Source organism: Homarus americanus, unplaced genomic scaffold, assembly GCF_018991925.1.
Source record: "Homarus americanus isolate GMGI-L3 unplaced genomic scaffold, GMGI_Hamer_2.0 scaffold20465, whole genome shotgun sequence".
NCBI classification, from domain to species: Eukaryota; Metazoa; Arthropoda; class Malacostraca; order Decapoda; family Nephropidae; genus Homarus; species Homarus americanus.
The window spans coordinates 8620953-8641318 of record NW_024756914.1 but is presented as its reverse complement, the minus strand read 5'-3'; the positions used below and the strand labels follow the sequence as shown (position 1 = coordinate 8641318).

Below are 20366 nucleotides of genomic sequence, written 5' to 3'. Positions count from 1 at the left end.
ACCGGGATCTGGCTAAACCTTTTTCTGGAAGGGTAAGCCTACTGCAGAGAGAAACCGCATTTATGGAGTTGGCTTTGTTATTCACCAATACATCATACACAGGCTAACTGAAATGCCTGTTGGGATCAACGAGCGCCTCATGACGCTCAGAGTCCCACTGAATCACTCATGTCATGTCTTCTTCATCAGTGCATACGCTCCTACACTGAATGCAGAGGAAGACATCAAGGAGGCCTTTTACGCCAACCTTGACATGGGCTGATAAACAACCCGAATGGGGCTTCTCAACAGTGTCATGACAAAAACCTGCAGAGACACCCTCGGCCAGATAGAAAGAATACACCAGGACTGGTTTGATGAAAATCACCAGGAAATCAATGTACAGTACTCGTTGATGATAAAAGTGCTACTCTAATTAACTGGTTGAACAACCCTCAGTCTCAGACCAAAGCTGATACCTTCAACAATAAGAAAGTGGCGGTCCAGCGCAAACTTTGCAATCTAAAGAACGACTGGTTTAAAAATAAAGTGCCTGTATGTGAAATGCAAAAACTTGCAGATCAACAGAAGATGTGCAAATTTTCATTTCCACAAAAGCATTTTATGGGCCAATCACTTTTGCCGCAGACCCCTTCCGCTCATTCGACAGTAATTCCATAATTAAAGATGAAGAAGGCATCCTTCCGCGCTGGAAAGAGCACTACCATTTGTTGCTCAACCAAAACACTAATGTGGATGTCCTGAATACCCAGCAGGTCCCTCAGCACCCAGAGCTGACCCACCCCAGCTATCCTCCTTCCCTGGATGAGGTGGCTACTGCCACCAAACAGATGAAAAATAACAAAGCCTCAGGGTCTGATGGAATACCAACCGAGGTGTATAAAGCAGGAGGACCTTTGATTACCAACCGTCTCCACTCCCCCCTGGAGAATATATGAGAGAAGGAGGACATCCCCCAAGCTCAATATTTGTAAGAACAAGAGAGACCGATCAGACTGTGGCAACTACCGTGGGACTTCGCTGCTGTCCATAGCTGGCAAGATTATTGCCCGAGTCCTCCCAAACAGACGTCTTCCTGGGGCGGAAAACTTCCTCCCAGAATCTCCATGTGACATTAGACCATCACATGGCACCATTGACATGATCTTTTTTTGCCCGTCAATATACAGGAAAAGTGCAGAGAACTTTGTTGTGACCTGTACATAATCTTCATCGACCTAACCAAGGCCTTCAACTCGGTCAACAGGGAAGCCCTCTGGTGGACATCAACCGTTTTGGCTGCCCACCAAAATTCATCGCCATTGTGAGGCAACTCCACGATGGCATGAATGACAGTCCTGCACAATGACACCCAGTCTGAATTCTTCCACATCTAAATGGAGGTAAAACAAGGACGTGTACTGGCACCAACTCTGTTTCCATTTTCTTGGCTGCCTTCCTTACTGGTGCCAGCGCCAATTTAGCCAACAGGGTGGACATCCAGTACGAGATGAAGGTTCTTTTCAATATAATACGACTCCAAGTAGGAACAAAGGTGTCAGCAGCTTTCATTACTGAGCTTTAGTATGCAGACGACCTCATCATTGTCGATCACACTAAATGCAAGCTATAGAAGATCCTGAACATCTACGCAGATGCATAAGCACACTTCGGCCTCGAGGTGAATGTACGTAAGACTCAGATTCTCTTTCAGCCTGCCCCTGGTTCAGCCACACCTCCATCATCCATCCAGCTTAAAGGTTACCCACTTCCAGTTACTCGGTTTCCACCTGTCCACCACGGCAAACATCAATGAAGATTCAACATCGGATCAGATGTGCATCACAAGACTTTGGCAGACTCCGTACCAGCATCTTCAGCTGTAGGGAGCTGAAATTATCTACAAAGGTGCAAGTATATCGAGCAGTGGTCCTCCCCACCCTGCTATATGGCAGCAAGAAATGGGTCACATACAGGAGGCACCTCAAGGCACTTGAAAACTTTCACCAACGTAGTCTACGTTCCATCCTCCAAGCTCGTTGGGAAGACAAGAGAACAATTGCCAGTATTCTTACTGACACCAATTGTAGAAGGATCGATGCAACCATTATCCATGAACAACTACTTTGGACTGACCATGTTACCCGCATGGAAGACAGTAGACTGCCCAAGCAGCTACTTTACAGTCCCCTAACGAATAGTAAACATAATGCTGGTGGGCAACTGAAAAGTATACAGTGGTACCTCGGTTAACGAGATTTCGGTTAACGAGTTGCCTTCCATAAGATTCTTAACTTCGGTTAACGAGCAATCCCTCGATTAACGAGTTTCTTACGAGCCAACCTGAACATGATTTCGCTTGCATTTGGCGGTCCACCAGCTGTAGTATTAGTCCGCCAATACAGTAATCGGTTCTAGGGCTTAAATTCCTTACCATTTTAGCAAATATCAAGAAGTTTATACTATTCAATAATTTTAAAAGTTTAATATTAAATTTTTTACTCATTTTAACAATTATTGAACATAATTGAAGGTAATGAAATTAGTTTTATGCGTGCCATCCAGCCTCTCAACACAGCATACAGGCGTCAGTCTTTGTGTCTTTTCAGTGGAGGTAACATCTTGCTTGAGACTCTCTTCAACTAAATGCCTTTTTTCTGTTTTTGCAAGCAAATTTTTGGTCATTTTGAAATTTATTTTACATATTGACAATATATAATGTAGTGCAGTGTTCATTTAAAGAAAATAATCTTGAATTGCACCAAGAGAACTAAAATTTCATGGGTGAAATGGCGCCATGGGGTGACTTCTCTTCCACATCAATGCCTTCTCTTCTCCCTTCTCCACCCCCATTCTAATTCCCATCATCATCATCCAGGAGCCTTCTACATACACACCTCAAAGTAAGTGTACTTTTCTACCTTTTTTGTTGAATTTAGGCAATTTTTGGTGAGCTGGAACCAATTACCCAAAAACCCATTGAAACAATGGTTTCGGTTAACGAGTTTTTCGGTTAACAAGCAACCTTCTAGAACGGATTGTGCTCGTTAACCGAGGGACCACTGTATGGATAGTCTTCAGACAAACCTGAAAATGTGCCAAATCAGCCACACAAGAAGGTGTCAATACTTTCGAATTAGTCTGACTGCAAACCGAGGCAGACAAGCGCCAACACCGGAAAGACGCTCCGGCACTAGATGGAGCCCTCCAAATGTGCAACATCTGTGAATGGCTCTGCCGGTCCTGTATCGGCCTCTTTAGTAACACCAGAACTCACCAACGAAGGTGACATCCTTAATAACTCATATCATTGTCTCATAGCTGGATGATCGTCATACGCGATTCTGAGTGACAGCAAAATAGTAATAGTAGTAGTAGTAGTAGTAACAGCAAATATGTTGAAGGAAATCTGCCGGGATGTCATGGTAGAACCGACCCTCCTTCCATTGGATGGTGAGATCTTCCAACACAGGACTTCAAACACATCTAACGAAGCCCGTGTGGACGTCAGTGCTCGAGGATTCTGTACGCGGGGACAGCGAGCTTTCTTCGACATCAGGATTTTTGATCCCATGGCCGCATGTCACCGTAACCTAGTTCTCGATGCTGCACATAGGAGGAACGAGAACGACAAGAGAAGGGCATATGGGGAGAGAATTCAAAATGTTGATCAAGGCAGCTTCACTCCTCTAGTGCTCACAACCTCTGGTGGGATGGGACCAAGTGCAAGATGTTTCTACGCCAGACTCGCAGAGGTGATCTCCGAACAGAAGCAGCAGCCCAGAAGTTACATTACAGCCTGGATGAGATGTCGACTGTCTTTCTCTCTCCTTCGGTCGGCTTTGCTCTGCCTCAGGGGAACGAGAGCTTCTGCCCCAATCCCGACAACTGCTGCAGATATTGACTATGAGGCAACAGTCACTGAATGCCGCATAGATCTGCAGCTCAACTAATTCAACACAGATAGGATAGCTACTTATGTATTAGGATATTTAATATTAAGGTAATTAAATGGTGGCGAAGGTGTGGCTATTGGGGGAGGCTGGAGGCCATTTAAAAAAGTAGTAGTAGTAGTAGTAGTAGTAGTAGTAGTAGTAGTGTGTGTGTGTGTGTGTGTGTGTGTGTGTGTGTGTGTGTGTGTGTCCACTCCAACATTCCTTACTTATTGACAAAGCCTCATACTGGAAAATCTTTTATATCTACATGTTAATTCTCCTCCCTCAGCTGCCCGAAATATTTAAATTCTTCATAAACTGACCCAAGGCTCCTAACTCTGCCTCAATGCCTTCCGTGCAACTATAGTTCGTACTTTACAATATTCTATACAGCCATAACTCATACTTTTCAATTTTTACATTCAAATCATACTTAACATATTTTATACAGCTTTAAATCATACTACAAGTAGTATACATATTTTATACAAATTTAAATCATACAATTACTATATACATATTTAAAACAAATTTAAATCCTATTATACATACTTAAAAGATTTAAATTACACTAATAATATTCAAAACAAATTTAAATCATACTATACATATTTGAAACGGCTTTGAATCATACTACTGTATATACAATCTACACAGATTTAAATTATACTCCAGCCTGGTTTCCCTCTGTCACTCCCATAACTGAACAGTATAAAAATAAATATAAATATACACAAACACTTCGACAACATCTGCATCATGTACTGCACTGTTACATGTACTGAAATAATTATATTATAGAAGTTGAGAAAAAACACTGAATTTACATCCAATTGGAGATTAAATAAACCTCACAGTTCACACAATGTATTCTGATAATATTCACACTTCATGTAATTATGGCCTTTATTAACTAGTATGGCAACTGTCCGGACATAACCCCAAGAGTAACTGTCCAGACATGAATTCCATGACTAATTGTCAGAACATAAACCAAGTGTAACTGTCAAATCATAAACCAAGTGTAACTGTCTGGACATAAACCACATCAAATCGTCTAGATATTTCAGGTTCAGTATTATCTTCATGAACCTTTTCAAAAATATTCTTTCGTATTTTGATGACAACTCAGTTCATGAAAGTAATAATCTCTGACATATACTATACTATGTTAATCACATATTCCAAATCGGTGTTCAGTATTACTAAATGGATAACATCGAAAAACAAAATTAAATTCCATTGAATATTATCACACTAGTTGGGGCTACACAATACAACATACTCTCTCTTCTTCCATAATGTTACCCACTCCAAACATATTATTTTCTAGTCTCATTATCTATTTTCTATGTATGGTCTCCTTTTATATTATTTTTTCATGGGAACACACTCCCAAATTTTTGTGCACTCGTGTTCATGTCTTATACACTGCCACAAGAGACAGCAGGGCCTCCAGGAGTACACCACTGGCTCTACCACCATCATAGCCAACTGTTATCTATGAGCTAAAGTCTTCTCCTTGACTTTAGTTCTGTCTCTTTCCTTTTCTAGTGCCTCTATATACAGTGGCCTCAGGTCTGTGGGCTTGAATTTCCTGTAAATAAGACGAAAATTACTGTATATTGTGACAGAGCTTCAAATATCTGTAAATATAGTGCTGTACAGTCTCCGTCAATAAGGATAGGATAGCTTAGGTTTAACTTGTACCGTTAGTATTCATTAGTATTATATAAAAACTGCACTATAGCTATACACATATATACAGGCATAATAAATATTCAAATGCTTGACAATATTGTCACAAGCTTGCACTTTTCTCCAAAGACTGCCAGAGGTTACCTGAGCTGGCATCTTCCTCAAAGGTAAGGCCAGAATTAATTGAGATCAATGTAAACAAACTGGGGTTCTGCCAGCTCCCTCCCTATAGGTTCCAGCAGCAACCCAAGGTGACGACAATGAATAATAACCACTGGCAGGGAAGTCAGATACTTAACTAAGAGTAGCCTCCAAGTGTTATTAACAGTACTTCCTTGGAGAGGATTCACTTAATATCCTTTCAGATCTTGTCTGTATACATAATGTGTATAAACAATAAATACAGAAAACGCCAAGAAGTGTTTACCTCAACAACCTGCCACTAATGATTTCCAGAACTTAACTACAATAATTTGTGGCGTTAGAAACACACCATACCACATGGTGGCAAGCGGAAAGACAAACATAAAAATCAGTGAAATAACTACAAGTTCCAGTGTATTATGAATAGTGTAGCCTACACAAGTGACACTAAGTGAATCATCAAACATTTTTTTATATTTCCAAGAAATTCAGTGGTGGAAAGATAAAGACTTGCTGATTTTAAACAGCCAAGTCCTAAGTACCCAGCAGTGAACTCCACCAGCACCCAGTGGAATCGACACCTCCTGAGACCAGCTGAGTGTTACGACATCGGAACCATCCTTCCTAGAGAAGCTGTTCCAGGTTCCAGCAAACGTTGCGATGGTGTAGTAGAAAGGTCAATCCCATGTTTATCATTGCAAGAAAGGTCAGAGTTCGATTTCAATCAACTGCCAGACACAATGTCATTGACTTCAAGAGTAGGATGTCATCGACTTTCGACATCACCATGAGATATCGAGGTCCCAGCCGTCATTGAAACTACAGATTATACCGTCCTGTCTTCCGGTAGACTACAAACATTCATTATTTTTACAGACTACACAAACACAAAAGTTCTTTCAGTAGTCTTCACTAGGTAGTCAATATAAATTAAACCATATATCTAAATGCCTAAAATTTAAACTAAATAAAGACATCTGATAACACATTTATAAAGTAAGAGAACCATCACAAAGTACCTGTACTGTAAGTCTCTTTTCTCTTGTTATTCCCATAACTCATTATAAATACTTTTGAGTAGGTAAGCGAGTGTGTGTTATGTTGACATTTAATGATACATAATCTTATTCATGGACTCATCAGAGCTGGAAGCAACTAGCAAGGAACTACCAAATAGAGTTAACTCTTACGGATTCAGTAAATAACTGTGAAAAATTAATCAAATTCTCAGTCTGAGGAATTAAGCAGTAGGCAACTTAGGTCTGGTACCACTTACCCATTACCTTTACTTGTCATCAAAGCTAAAGCTTTAACTAACACTGCAATGATAGCATGTCTTCAGATGGTTCTACTAACACACTTCAGCTCGTTAGTCACTTGGGCGGTAGGTCACGTCTCTGTTACACACTGTTGGCAAGTACAGGGCATGTACTGGCTCATGAATGTGACTATCTACGCCACTGTTGGTCAAGTCTGGTCTGGAATGAGCTCTCACTTGGTGCCATCACCACACTCTCTGGCAGATTGTTCCAAGTGTTCACAATTCTCACTCCAAAAACGTTTGTCCAGATAGTTTTCTGGACTTGAGCTGTGACCCACTGTTGGGCAGGTGTCCACCAGCTCCAGGTATGGACACTTGACTAATTAGTGTCCTCTGAGATGTTTATACAACACAATTAGGTCACCCCTTATCCGTCTATAGTATATGCTAGGCAGGTGCAGGCGTTCTAAGCTCTCTGGGTAACTGAGGTATTGTCGTGCAGGGACCAGTCTGATGGCCCTCACTTGGACATTTTCAATCAACTGACAATCTCTAGCTTATCTTGGGGACCAGACGGAGTGACAGTACTCCAGATGGGGAAACACCTCACTCTTGAAGAAAGCTACGAGGGATGGACTGTCTAGATATCTGAACGACCTTCTTAAAAAACCTACTAGTTTAGTTACTCGATTCACCTTCTTTTCACAATGGCCCAAGAACTTCAGTTCATTGTCAACAAACACACCCAGGTTCTTTTCACATTCGGTCTCTATTAATTAAATTTCTTTGTCCCGTTGAGACATGTGATATGCCTCTGTACTGTACTGTTAGTACGACCTAGGTGCATCCTCCTACACTTCATGACATGGAATCTTAGCAGCCATTTCTTCGACCACTTTTGAAGCTGACAGAGATCGTTCTGTAGCTCTTTCCCAGAATCACTTCGCATCATCTGCAAACACTACCATGTGGAATCCCGCTTGTCACGGGTACACATGACAATTTCGTGCCATTAATCACCACACTCTGCTTGCAATCATGAAGAAAGTCTCCGGTCCACACCAGGACACTTCCCCCAAATCCCCTATCCTTCCAATTTAATTATCAACCTTTCATAGGGTAGGCTGTCAAAAGCCTAGGCAAAATCTAGGTATATAATGTCGGCCATGCAGGCGCTGCAACACAGTCAACCAAGAGACAACGTCCACATCATAACCTCGATCCTCGCACAGCTACAGGACTTCCAAAGACAAAATCGCCCAGTCGTCTTACACTGGATTCCCAGTCAGGTAGGGATTGGGGGAAATGACATGGCAGACGAAGCAGCCAAGGCAGCCACACGTTCTAAAAGCATACACATTCAAGTTCCAGCAAGCGTGCAACAGATCAAGAACCACCTCAGAAAGACTACCAAGCTCCACATCCAAAAGAGCTTCCTTCACGCATTCAACGCTGATTCCCAATCAGCCAAATGGTATCTGGTGGCTACAAAAGGGGAACCACCTTTCGCGGACAAGAAAACACCAAGACAAACCCAAGTTAGCCTTCATCGACTACGGCTAGAGTACAAGTGCACCTGGCAGACGATCGGAAATGTCGTCAAGGAATGCACCTACTGTCAGGAGCCAGCGGCCAACCCACTGGAACACTATCTCCTCGACTGCGAAGTCACACATAGTCTCCAAAACAGAATTCGAAACTTCCAAGAACACACAACACCAGTGGCCACTCTAACCCGAAAGGCCCAAACAAACCACATTCACCACCTTCTACGGGTCATCACACGATACCCACCACCCAGATAGCTTAGGAAGTATCCTCCCCCAGCAAGTGCGGACCCCAGTTCGGGGGGCGCGCCACTCCGAAACTGACCACGTCCAAGAGTGGGGGTTGGTGGTAAGCGCTCACTGACCGAGGGTCCGCTCACACTTGCAAACCTGCAGTATCCTTTCATATCTGCAGGTAGGACAACCTCCAATCCCAAATCCAGTCTGGCTGTCCCAAGAGCTCCAGCTGGAACCACCAAATGGACCGCCTACAGGCAAAGGCCCATGTACAATCTCAACAACAACAACAACACCACATTGGCAGTCCTTTACAAGGTTGTTTCGGAGTAGATGTTCCGTCATGGTATCTCTTTTGATGCTCTCTAGTACTTTACACACTATGCTGGTCAAACTTACTGGTGTATAATTAATTATTCGTGGAGTGACGATCATCCTTCTTAGATTTAGGACTCACATAAACTATTTTCCAGTCCCTGGGGACCTTTTGCTCATACAGGCTTTTACAGACCCCCCAGGTCTTTCAATCTGTGGAAATACTTCAAAATAACATTAAAGTTTAGGAATTTACAGGTGACGATGACGATTATAATGTCATGACATTCCTGCAAGCGTGCAAAGATGAGGATAAAATCGTATATACCTGAAGTAACGTCACAACTGATAGTAAGACGCATAGAAAGATGTACGCCATGGCCTTTGACAATAAAAACCTTTAGTACCAAATGTCTAAGGGTAATTTTATATCCTTTTTCAGGTCGAGTACAAAGGCAGATGCGCTCACTTGGATCTTCAAGATGGCAGAGCATACAGTTGTCAATGCATTTGTTCATGATGCACAGGAGACACAAGCCATTGCCAGACACATTGATGAATTTTATGGGTTAAGGACCAAGGGAACACTACTATGGCCAATTTCTGTAAGAAAAATGAGTTCCAACAATTTATTATGGTGATGCAACCAGCTGAATGCAAAGCAGCCAGAAAGAAAGAATGTAAACCCATGACCAATCTTGTAAACTAATTGGAAGAAATTTCTGATGTGGTGGAAACTACTCCCTGGACTATGCCAGTAGCACCAGTAACCAGTGCCAAGGACTCACCTCAAAATAACACAGGAACAAAAACCAAAAACGTACCTTTCTGCAAAATCTGCAAATGGAAAGGGCATATCACCAATTGTGAATACATTAGTTTAATTTTTGATTAGTTATTCATGTTACATGTTCTGTGAGGCAATCTAACAGCACCATCTGTTGAGAGATGTTTTAACTACCCTTTTTCTTGCTGTTTTAAGTCCTCATTTAAAGGTTTGTTTGGTGAAAGGATTCAGGGAAGCACCTGGGCAGTCGCTTGACTCCCATCAGCCACTGACGGCACAGGTACGCTTCGTTCCCAATTCTTTGTGGTGTCCATTCCTGTTTTAATAGTGAAAAAAGTTTTGGTTGCTGGGTCCATTATAGTTGGACACTTTGAAGTTTATTTTGTATTATTTCTGGTGTGTTCCTTTACCAGGAATCTACCTGAGTTAAGGACCAAACTACAGGAGATGTCCATTCCAACCGACCTGATTAGCTACCACCTGGTTCCGTCAATTCAGTCAAGCCACACTACTCTTCTGCATCAACTCCCGACTTCAGTGAACCAACTTTATTCTTCATTCTTGGTCTACCTGGAACCCTGTTATTTACAATGCACCATAGTTCACCCCTACGGCACTGATGAGGTTCTAAGCTCTAGTGGGGAACCCAGATCAGAGAGGTTTTGTCCAACTATAGTTTTCTTCAATAGTGGTGGAATGTTGGACCTTAACGGTTGGAAGTGGATCAGTGCTAATTTCTTGTACCGATTATTCTTAACTGCTAGTGACATATTTTTGTGTTATTTTATTCCTACATTAACAGTTGTGCCATTATTTCCTACATTCACCTTTATCACAATCTTCAACACTGCCTGTAACATACATTGTAATTTCACATATTGACTATTAAACTCTTCTATTTTGTTAATAACACAGTACCTGCACATACTAAATATATTGGAGGCAAACTTTAATCTTTGATAATTATAGCTTTGTATACATACTGTAGTACATTACATATAGAAAATAAAACACTGACTGATGACCTGTGATAATGGCATTTCCTTTCAAGAGAAATTATGTTTTAATCTTTATTTGAAAACACGAATACCGGGTAATTCATTGTACTGCACCTTGACATGAATACTTACGAATACTGTGAGAAGGGGACGCCTACTATGAGGACAGGGTTGGACTTGATGTTAAGTCTCCACATGCCATGGTGGTAGCCCCGGCCATCAAGGTCCCATATACGTAAGCACTGCAAGTATCGCTAGAATTAGATGACAGTAGAAATGTTTTCAAAACTTCAGTGAACAAAAGGAGTGTAACTTGCCCTAACCTGTGGTGGTGTAGACGTGAATATCATATCCTGCACTTCATCTGAGGATAGTACAGTATATATGTATGTGAAGTTCCATAAAAAATATATGTATAAATATAATACTCTATACTTTACTTTATCCTCTACACCACTGATCGACTTGTCAGCCTCTTGGATGGTTGGTCACATCTCTGTTATGGATTGTTCACAAGTACTGGGCATGTACAGGTTCCAGAATGAATCTGTGCCTGCACCAGTGATGTGATGGTCAAGTCTGATCCCGAATGAGCTCATACTCGGCGCCGTCACTTTAGACAAGGAAAGTTTTACAGATACTGTACCTATAACACAATCAGTCTGTTTTTCAATGTAAGCTTATTAAACTATGAAAAATTGAGAACCGTAATAGACAACGTAACAGCGTTCAACTCTAGTTACCTCCTTGTCATGGAGGATTTCAACTATGGTGGCATCGACTGGAGAAATGGAATTACACCAAGTGACTTCAATAGCCCCGCTACTCTTTTTGTAGAAACTCTTGAGAAACAATATTCTATTCCAGCATGTTAACGATCTGACTCAATATAGAGGGGAACAAACACCCAAACTGAGGGACGTCATCATAGCCAACGAGGAGGGTATGGTGGCTAAGCTGGAAAATCTAGTCCCCGTTGGCACCAGTCATCATGTGACATTGTCCTTCAGATTTAACTGTTACCTGATTAATGATAAGAACAGGCTAAGGTTCAAATATTACAGTGGTGATTGCTACAGGATGAGGGAGGAGATAAGGGGCATTCACTGGTCTGACTCACTGGTAAACAAGAATGCAGATACAACCCTGTACATAACAATCAGTAAAGTTAACTATTTGATCGATAAATATATTCGCAAGACCAAAACCACTGGCTCCAGGAAAACAAGGAAATCTTTACATGTGAATCATGCGGCAGATGACAAAGTTAAGAAGAAATCTCAGAAATTCAACAGATGGGTCAAGGCATTAAATAATTTCTTTTCTTCGGTGTTCACAAGAGAAAATGCGAACAATCTCGCTGCGTTTGAGGAAAGATGGCTAACACACATTGTGTTCTCAAAAGAGAGCATTATGAATAAAGTGTCAAAGCTACTGTATAAGTTCATAAGAGTCAAGGCCCGGAGAGCATGCATCCCAGAACGCTAAGAGAGTTGAGCAACGAGCTTGCTGTACCCCTTTAAATCTTGTTATGCAGACACATGGATGATGAAAAGATCCACAATAACTGGAGAATAGCATATGTGAGTCCTATATTCAAACAGGGGGATCACCACTCCAAAAATAATTAAAGGTTCTAGAGCATTTTAGCATTATAATAGATGCGATGCTGGAACATATGCTACGAAACAACCTAGTTTTATGCAGTGATGCTCCTGCTAGACGCAATTACTTAAGGTACTGGAAGTTTGGACCAAGATCCTGAAGCATGATGGTAATATCAACAACATATAGTATACAGTATCTGGACTTTGCTAAGGCTTGCAACAGCGTACCGCAAGGAAGACTATAAATTAAACTGGAAAGGTACGGAATAAGGGGAGTGTCCTAGCGTAGATCGAAGAATTTCTTCGTGACTGCAAGTAATATGCGAAGTGATTAACGCTGTGAAATAGTCATACATCCCCGAGACAAGTGGAGTATGAGAGAGTACTGTAGTGTACTAGGCTTGTTGTTGTTTGTTTGTTTCATACACGACATCCCAGAAGCTATACACTCCTCCATGCAAATGTTTGTGGACGATACCAAGTTATTCAAGGAAATTAAGAGCCAGATGGACTGTGAAGAGCTACAAAAAGATATCTGTCAGCTTCAAGAGTGGTCGAAGATATGACTGCTAAGATTGAATGTCACGAAGTGTAAGAGGGTGAATCAAGCAACTAAGCTCGTGGGTCTTATAAAAAGGAGCGTTCAGATATCTTGACGGTCCTTCCCTCATAACGCTCTTCAAAAGTGAGGTGCTTCCCCGTCTGGAGTGCTGTCACTCCATCTGGTTCCCGAGATACGCTAGAGATTGAAAACGTCCAAAGGAGGGCCACCAGACTGCCATAGTGCAATGAGATTAGAACACCTGCAACTGCCTAGCTTACACTATAGGTAGGCAAGTGGTGACTTAATAGAAGTCTATAAACATCTTGGAGGACATTACTCAGTCCAGTGTTCATACCTACAATGGGGCCTAGGGGGGGGCGAAAAAAAAAAATAAAAAAAAATAGAAAATAAGAGATTATATAAATCTACATCACGAAGCTGCCAGAAAACCATTTTTTTGAAGTGAGACAGATTGTATGAGTATGGAAACATAGAAGAAGGCAGAGCATTCCACCGTTTGGCTGTGTGAGGAAAGAAGGATGTACTACAATGGGTTATTCTAGTGTGACCGACATCCACAGAGAAACGGTGGGCACCTCGGGCAAGACGAATGATGCGAGCCCACGGCCTTGCCGGCGATACACAGGATACCAAATCCACCAAACATTGTCCGTTAAAGTACCTGTAAAAGAGAGAGTGTGAAGCAACATTGCGGTGAAGAGAAAAGGAAGAGAGATGATCAACTAAAGGAGGAGATTCAATAAGACGAAATGCCTTTGATTCCAGCCTGTCGAACAGTTGGACAGAAGAGCCACCCCAGATATGAGAGCAGTACTCCAAGTTAGGACGAATAAATCCTGATATACTTGAAGCAACTGCTCAGGAGTGAAGTAGCTACGGCATCTGTACAGCATTCCCAGCTTTCGGGAGGCAGCTTTAGCTTGTGGATGTGTGGCTTCCACGACATATTAGAGGAAATGGCGAGGCCTAGCATATCTATTTTAGAATTTGGCAGAATGATTGCTCCCTGAAAAGTGATTGGTAGGAGATCAAGTAATTTGGAAAGTGTAATTGGTAAATACTGAGTTTTATTACAATTGAATTTAATCGAGTTTCTACCTCCCCATTCGGAGATGCTGTACAGATGCACATTGATAGATGAGATGATATCAGCTCTAGAAACAGATCTAGTTTGAGAATTAGGAGGAAGGGAAAAATGTGAAGAAGAGTAAAGAGTAGAATCATCAGCGTAAGAATGGATAGAATAAGTCGTAGTGTGAAGTGAATCATTGATAAAAAGAAGGAAGACAGTAGGTGATAGAGCAGAACCCTATGGGACACCACTATTGGTAGAGAAAGAGCGAGAGATAGATCCCTCGACAACAACTGCCATAGATCGGTTTTCAAGGCAGCTAGAAATTAGATAACAAAGTGGGGGAGAGAAACTATAAGAGGGAAGTTTAGGAAGCAAAGACTTGTGCCATACCCTGTCAAATGCTTTGGAGATGTCGAGGGCCACGACGGAATGTTTCCCCATAATCCCTAAGAGAGGATGACCAAAGATGGGTGCAATAGGAGAGCAGATCACCAGTAGATCTCGCCTGGCAAAAGCCATACTGGTGATCCGACAAAAGGTAATGGCGTTCAAGGTGACGGGGAAAATGGGAGTTCAAGATAGTTCGAAAATCTTAAAGAGGGATGAAGTTAGGGCAATGGGGGTATAGTTAGAGGGATTTGAATGGTCACCCTTCTTCGGGATGGGCTGAACCGGGGCAAGCTTCCAAGAAGAAGGAAAAGTTTGGATTTTGAGGCAAAGGTGAAAGAATTGAGCAAGCACAGGGGCTATAATTTCAGCACACCCCCCAGAACACGAAGGGGTACTCTGTCCGGTCCATGCGCCTTACTCACGTCCAACCTGGATATCACACCAGCAACCCTACGAGTGGAGATTATAGGAAAGTGCATAGGTTCAATCGGAGGAGCATGGGTAGGAGGGATAGAGTTGAAATTGTCTAAGATGGAGTTAGAGGAGAATAAGGTGCCAAAGAGATTGGCTTTATCAGGGGGAGAGTTGGCTATAGAGTTATCAGGTCTGAAGAGAGGAGGAAAAGAGGGAGTGCAGAAGATATTACAGTATTATGCGGGGATTATAATGAAATTGGCACCACTGATATCCAGGACCAGCTGTCACTATCATAAGTTGTGAACTTTCCCACACGCAGTCAAAATACCCTTGACCTTATCTTAACCGACTTAGCGGACCAGTACCAACCACCTCAACCACTGCTTCCTATCGGGTGTAGCACACACCTATCAGTGCTCTGGTCCCCAGCTGCCACTCCCACTCAAGTACAGAGACCCTACATCAGGACCTACAGGCCGATTACTGACTCTGCAGTGCGTCTCTTTGGGCAGTGGATAGTTCACCATCCCTGGACTGAAGTACTTAGTGTGGATGACGTGGACACCAAATGGATAAATTATACCAACACCACCACGGAAGCTCACCACCAGTTCTTCCCCGAGAAATCCTTCAGAGCTCACCCAGCTGACTTGCCCTGGATCACACCTCTTATCAAAAGACTTATGCAACAGAGAGACAGAGCCTTTTATCTCAATGACCACAACTGCTACAGGTCCCTGCGCAACCGAGTCATCCGCGAAACACACACTGCAAAGAAGTCTCACTACCCAACCAAATTGCAACGCCTGAAGCAGACCAACATCAGTCAGTGGTATGGTAAGCTTAAAGAACTCTGTGCACTAAACAATAAGACACACCCCCTCCGCTTCCTTAGCCATCTCACTAATGTTGACGCAGCTGAGCAATCAAATAACCATTTCGCTACTATATGCCAGACGCTCCCCCGGCTTGACACAACCAATCTCCCTGCTTACCTACCAGCCCCTTTCCCGCTGACTTAGTAGAAGAATTTGAAGTAGCAAAACGTCTGGACAAACTGAAATTAAAACGCTCTACCACCCCCATTGACTTACCAATGAAACTCTTCAAGGAGTTCTCCATCATCAATGTTTCCCTCAGTCAAGCAAGATGCCCAGTTGGCTGGAAGACTTCATCTGTGTCACCAGTGCCCAAGTCAACCAGCCAACAATCCTTAATTCAGCTAAGACCCATTGCAATCACCCCAATACCCAACTTAATCTGTGAAAGCTTTGTGTTTGACTGGGCTTATGCTGATATTACAGGCGCCGTAGATTCTCAGCAATTTGTTAATATGAAAACTTCCTCCACCACTCACTGTCTTGTCAGCTTTCTCGACTATATATACCGCCATCTGGAAAAACGAAAAACGTCTGTAGCTGTCGCCTTCATTGACTTCACCAAGGCATTTGACCTAGTCGACCACAATTTAATCATCAACAAAGCTATCGACCTCGGGTTTCGAAGAAGTCTTATACCATGGCTTACAGACTTACTCAGTAACCGACGCCAAGCTGTACGCTTCCGAGGGGCTGTCTCCACCTTTCAGCCCTAAGATAAACCCCTGCTCACTGGAAATATGTCGACAACTCCACCATTAGGATCAGTGTCAAGAACCCTGCTCCGACTATACCGCTCTTCAGGATTTATTGGACAGTCTCCAAAACTGGGCCACCAACAACCATGTCACCATCAACCATACCAAGACCATGGTTATGCACATCAACCTCTCCTCCGACGTTGCCCCACCCCCTTCCATTTCTTTAGGTTCCAACACACTCCAGGTTGTAGATTCCACGAAGCTCCTCGGCGTTACCATAGACAACAAACTAAATTGGAAACCACACGTCAGTGAAGATGTCAAATCCTCCAGTTTCCGTCTCCACCTCCTCCGCTGACTCAAGTCCCTCAGAGTTCCTGCGCCCGAGTACTTCCCAAACTCACCTATGCCTCCCCTACCTGGTCTTCCTCCCTTAATGCCACACAATGTAAACGCCTAGAAAAAGTGCAAAAGAGGGCATGCAAGATTATTCTCTCCCCTTCCTACTCCACATATCAAGAAGCGCTCAACATACTGACCCTCTCGGCTCTTTCTGACCATCACCACGACCTCATCTGCAAATTTGGTGAGAAGCTACTGCACCATCCTCAACACCGGCTCCTACTACCACCCGAGATCCCTCGTCCAAAAATTGCTGTTCGACACCACAACAGCATGCAGCCCATACGAGCACAAACTGATCGCTATAAAAACGGCCCCAGTCCCAACCATTGTAAGAATTATCACTAACTTGTAATCAACCAGTGTATTCACTCCTAGTCAATCTTACTTTTCGCACTGTCACTATGTTGAAATGCCCTGTAGTTTGAGCTTCTCTGCACCTAATTATTATATATCATATTTGTATCACTTATGTTACTTGTATATCATTTCTGAATCAAGAGACCCATTCTCCAATTGTGAAATTGTGTATTTTCAGCCTTCAGGCTACCATGCTCTTTCAATAAATGTTAATAATTATTATTATTATTATTATTATTATTATTATTATTATTATTATTATTATTACTACTATTACTATTATTATTATTATTATTATTATTATTATTATTATTATTATTATTATTATTATTATTATAATGTTTTTGGTTAAGGACCAGAAGGATTTACTAGAAGAAGAGTTAGTCAGGACGGCGGTCTTTCTTTTTATAAAATTCCGACTGGCCCTACGAATAGCCTTACAAAGATTCCTAGAAGTAATGAAAGAGGAATTGGTAATAGGGGAAGGAGATAGCTTCATAACTTGACCTGCCCTACCTCTCTCCATGCATGCAAGAGAACAGGAGCGATCAAACCATGATTGTAAAGTGATAGTTTTGGCAGATGATGGGATAAATGCACTCATACCACCCTGTATAACCCAAGCAATGCTGTCAGCACATATCAAGGCGTCCCGAGTGGAAAAGCAACATTTATCCCAAGGAAAGTCGGTGAAGAATTCCCGCAAGGATTGCTAGTTTGCCCTCCGATATTGCCATAGTCTGCGTGTAGAGGGGGGGTGGGGGAGGTGGTCGTGCCCAGTTTGATTTAATAGAAACAAAATTGTGATCAGAAGACCCTAAGGGGCCAGGAATTGAGTATGAATAGTGTGAGGGGTTAGAGGTAAAACAAAGATCATGAATGTTAGAAAATTGATCGTGTCGATCAGGAACATGTGTTGGGTGTTTAATTATTTGTTCCAGATCATTAAGTCAGGAAAAATAGAGTGCCTCAGCTCCACCTGGGTCAACCCTCGCAGAGCCAAGCCACTCTCTGTGATGTACATTGAAATCCTCAAGGTAGTGGATCACGGTGTTGGGGTGTGTGGGTAGCAACGACGCATGGCAAGAAGTGAGATACACAAAGAGTTCTAAATAGTTGGTAGAGTTGAGAGAACAGTACAGTATAGGAAACAAAGAAAAATAGTCACAGTTGGTAGAGATATTTTGAGCCAGATGACATAATAAAGAGAAGGTTCAAGATCAGTGAGTCGAGCTAAAGGTGTACGTGTGTTGCAGTAGGCGCATACACCTCCCTTAGAACGGAAAGAGGTACAGGGTATAAACTTATAAAGGTTGTAGTTGGAGATTTGAAAAGGTTTGGGTGAAGCTGCTTTGGTCAGTTGAAGTTCAGATAGTAGGAAGTGGTCAAGAGGTCAATAGATGGTGCTCCACAGGAGGAAAATTGGATTTCAGGCCACGAATTTTGGAAAAATGCAGTGTGAAAAAAGCTGATCCTCCAGCAACCGCGGTGCCGTCGTTTGAGGCCCCAGTAGTTTGATGATGATCAGGTCGGCCCTGGGGTCCACAACCTTCCCGACCAGTGGGACCCATCCAAGAAGGCCCCACTTCAATATTTTTGTCAACTGACACCATAGGAGAATAAAGAATAGAAGGAATAGAACAGATCAAGAGTGAGTACAGTTATATTTGTTGTGTTGTCAATAGTAAGAGAAACAATTGAGACCCTGCAATTGTGTGTGTAAATGAGGCAGAAAGACAGATTAGCAACCTGGGACTTGGTCACAATTTTTGTGATGCCATATGGCAGCAGGGTCTACCATTAGACAACACATTATGCTTCCAATATCTTCCCAGGCGGTAGTACCTCCCTGTTTGGTAGCTGCCTGCTTCCTACTTTAAGGTTGAAGAAGCCACAAGTTCATAAAATTGTCAAGACAAACTTTTTGTGAGTGAGAGCTGTGAACTCTTGGAGCAATCTTCCAAAAAGCGCTATGAAGGCACTGAGTGTGAGCTCATTTAAGACCGGACTTGACCACCACTGGAACAATGTACAGATACATTCTGGAACCAGTACATGCCCAGTACTTGCCAACAGTGTATACCGGTGACGTAACCAACCGCCCAAGTTGCTAACAGGCTGATCAGTGACGAAGAGAATAAAGTAAAGTACGTAAAGTAACACTGACTCCTGTTGTCTCGGTGGGGTTGTCAGAATCCTTCGTCTGTTGCGTCATATTGTCTGACACAAAATTTTAAAGATCCTTTTTGGAGCGCGTGTACATATCAATACTGTTGATATGAAATTTTATGCAAATCTAATATGAAAAGAACCACCAAATCAACATCAGAACATGAACTATCAGTTTGAGGGACCTTGGCGACTTGCAGCCATGTAGTGTAGTCTTTGTGGTGGTTCATTTGGATGAAGAGAAGGTATGTGTGGCCGGTGGTGTCTGGCACGAAGGTTTCCTCACAAGGGTTCTGTGAGTGGTCCAGCATTGTCCCCCGACGTAGCAGCTCTGTTATCAACTCTTCATATGGCTCCTTTTTCAAACTGAAATATATTATATGAATATAGAATCTTGTAAAAACTTACATTGAAATTAATAATGACAATACAATGTATTAATATCAACATGTATCATATGCAAAGGTCCTTCAGTATATATCAAAGAAAAACAACATGTGTACATAACTAATTATGCAAAGTAATAATATGGCAATAAACTACACAAAATTGTGAACTTCCTTTGTGACGTATTATCTTATGATATTTCAACAGTTCCCAACTCAGATTTATATTTATCAAAAGATCAAAAACAAAAAACAGAGCAAGTTATGCCAGTAACCAGTGAGAATCAGATGGCCACTACTATCTCAGCAGTCACAGCTCACCGGAGCAGCTGATGCACTGTTATAGGCAAGGTCACGCATTAGAGCACTGTATGTGTGGTGAACTGTTTCAGTTCAGAATGTAGTGAGTCGAGTGGCTATGTTGTTTTTTGCAAAAAAGACCCAAGGGGTTATAAATTTTATGGTGAAGCTGTTCTGAGTGTACAACCCAAGCTTGACAATAATGGAAGTTACCG

At 42.2% G+C, this 20366-nt stretch overlaps 1 protein-coding gene across 2 annotated transcripts in view; it reads right to left on the bottom strand.

The window, feature by feature from the left end:
* Positions 1-4102: 4102 nt before the first annotated feature.
* Positions 4103-20366, bottom strand: part of LOC121857219 (protein O-linked-mannose beta-1,2-N-acetylglucosaminyltransferase 1-like) — a 172991-nt gene continuing 156727 nt past the window's right edge. For both annotated transcript variants that reach the window (XM_042353173.1, XM_042353174.1), the window contains exons 13-15: positions 19651-19831; positions 11034-11143; positions 4103-5511 (exon numbers count right to left, since the gene is read on the bottom strand). In XM_042353173.1, the coding sequence (XP_042209107.1) occupies positions 5412-5511; positions 11034-11143; positions 19651-19831 (391 nt within the window). In that variant the 3' untranslated portion in view covers positions 4103-5411. The remainder of the gene's footprint in view (positions 5512-11033; positions 11144-19650; positions 19832-20366) is intronic.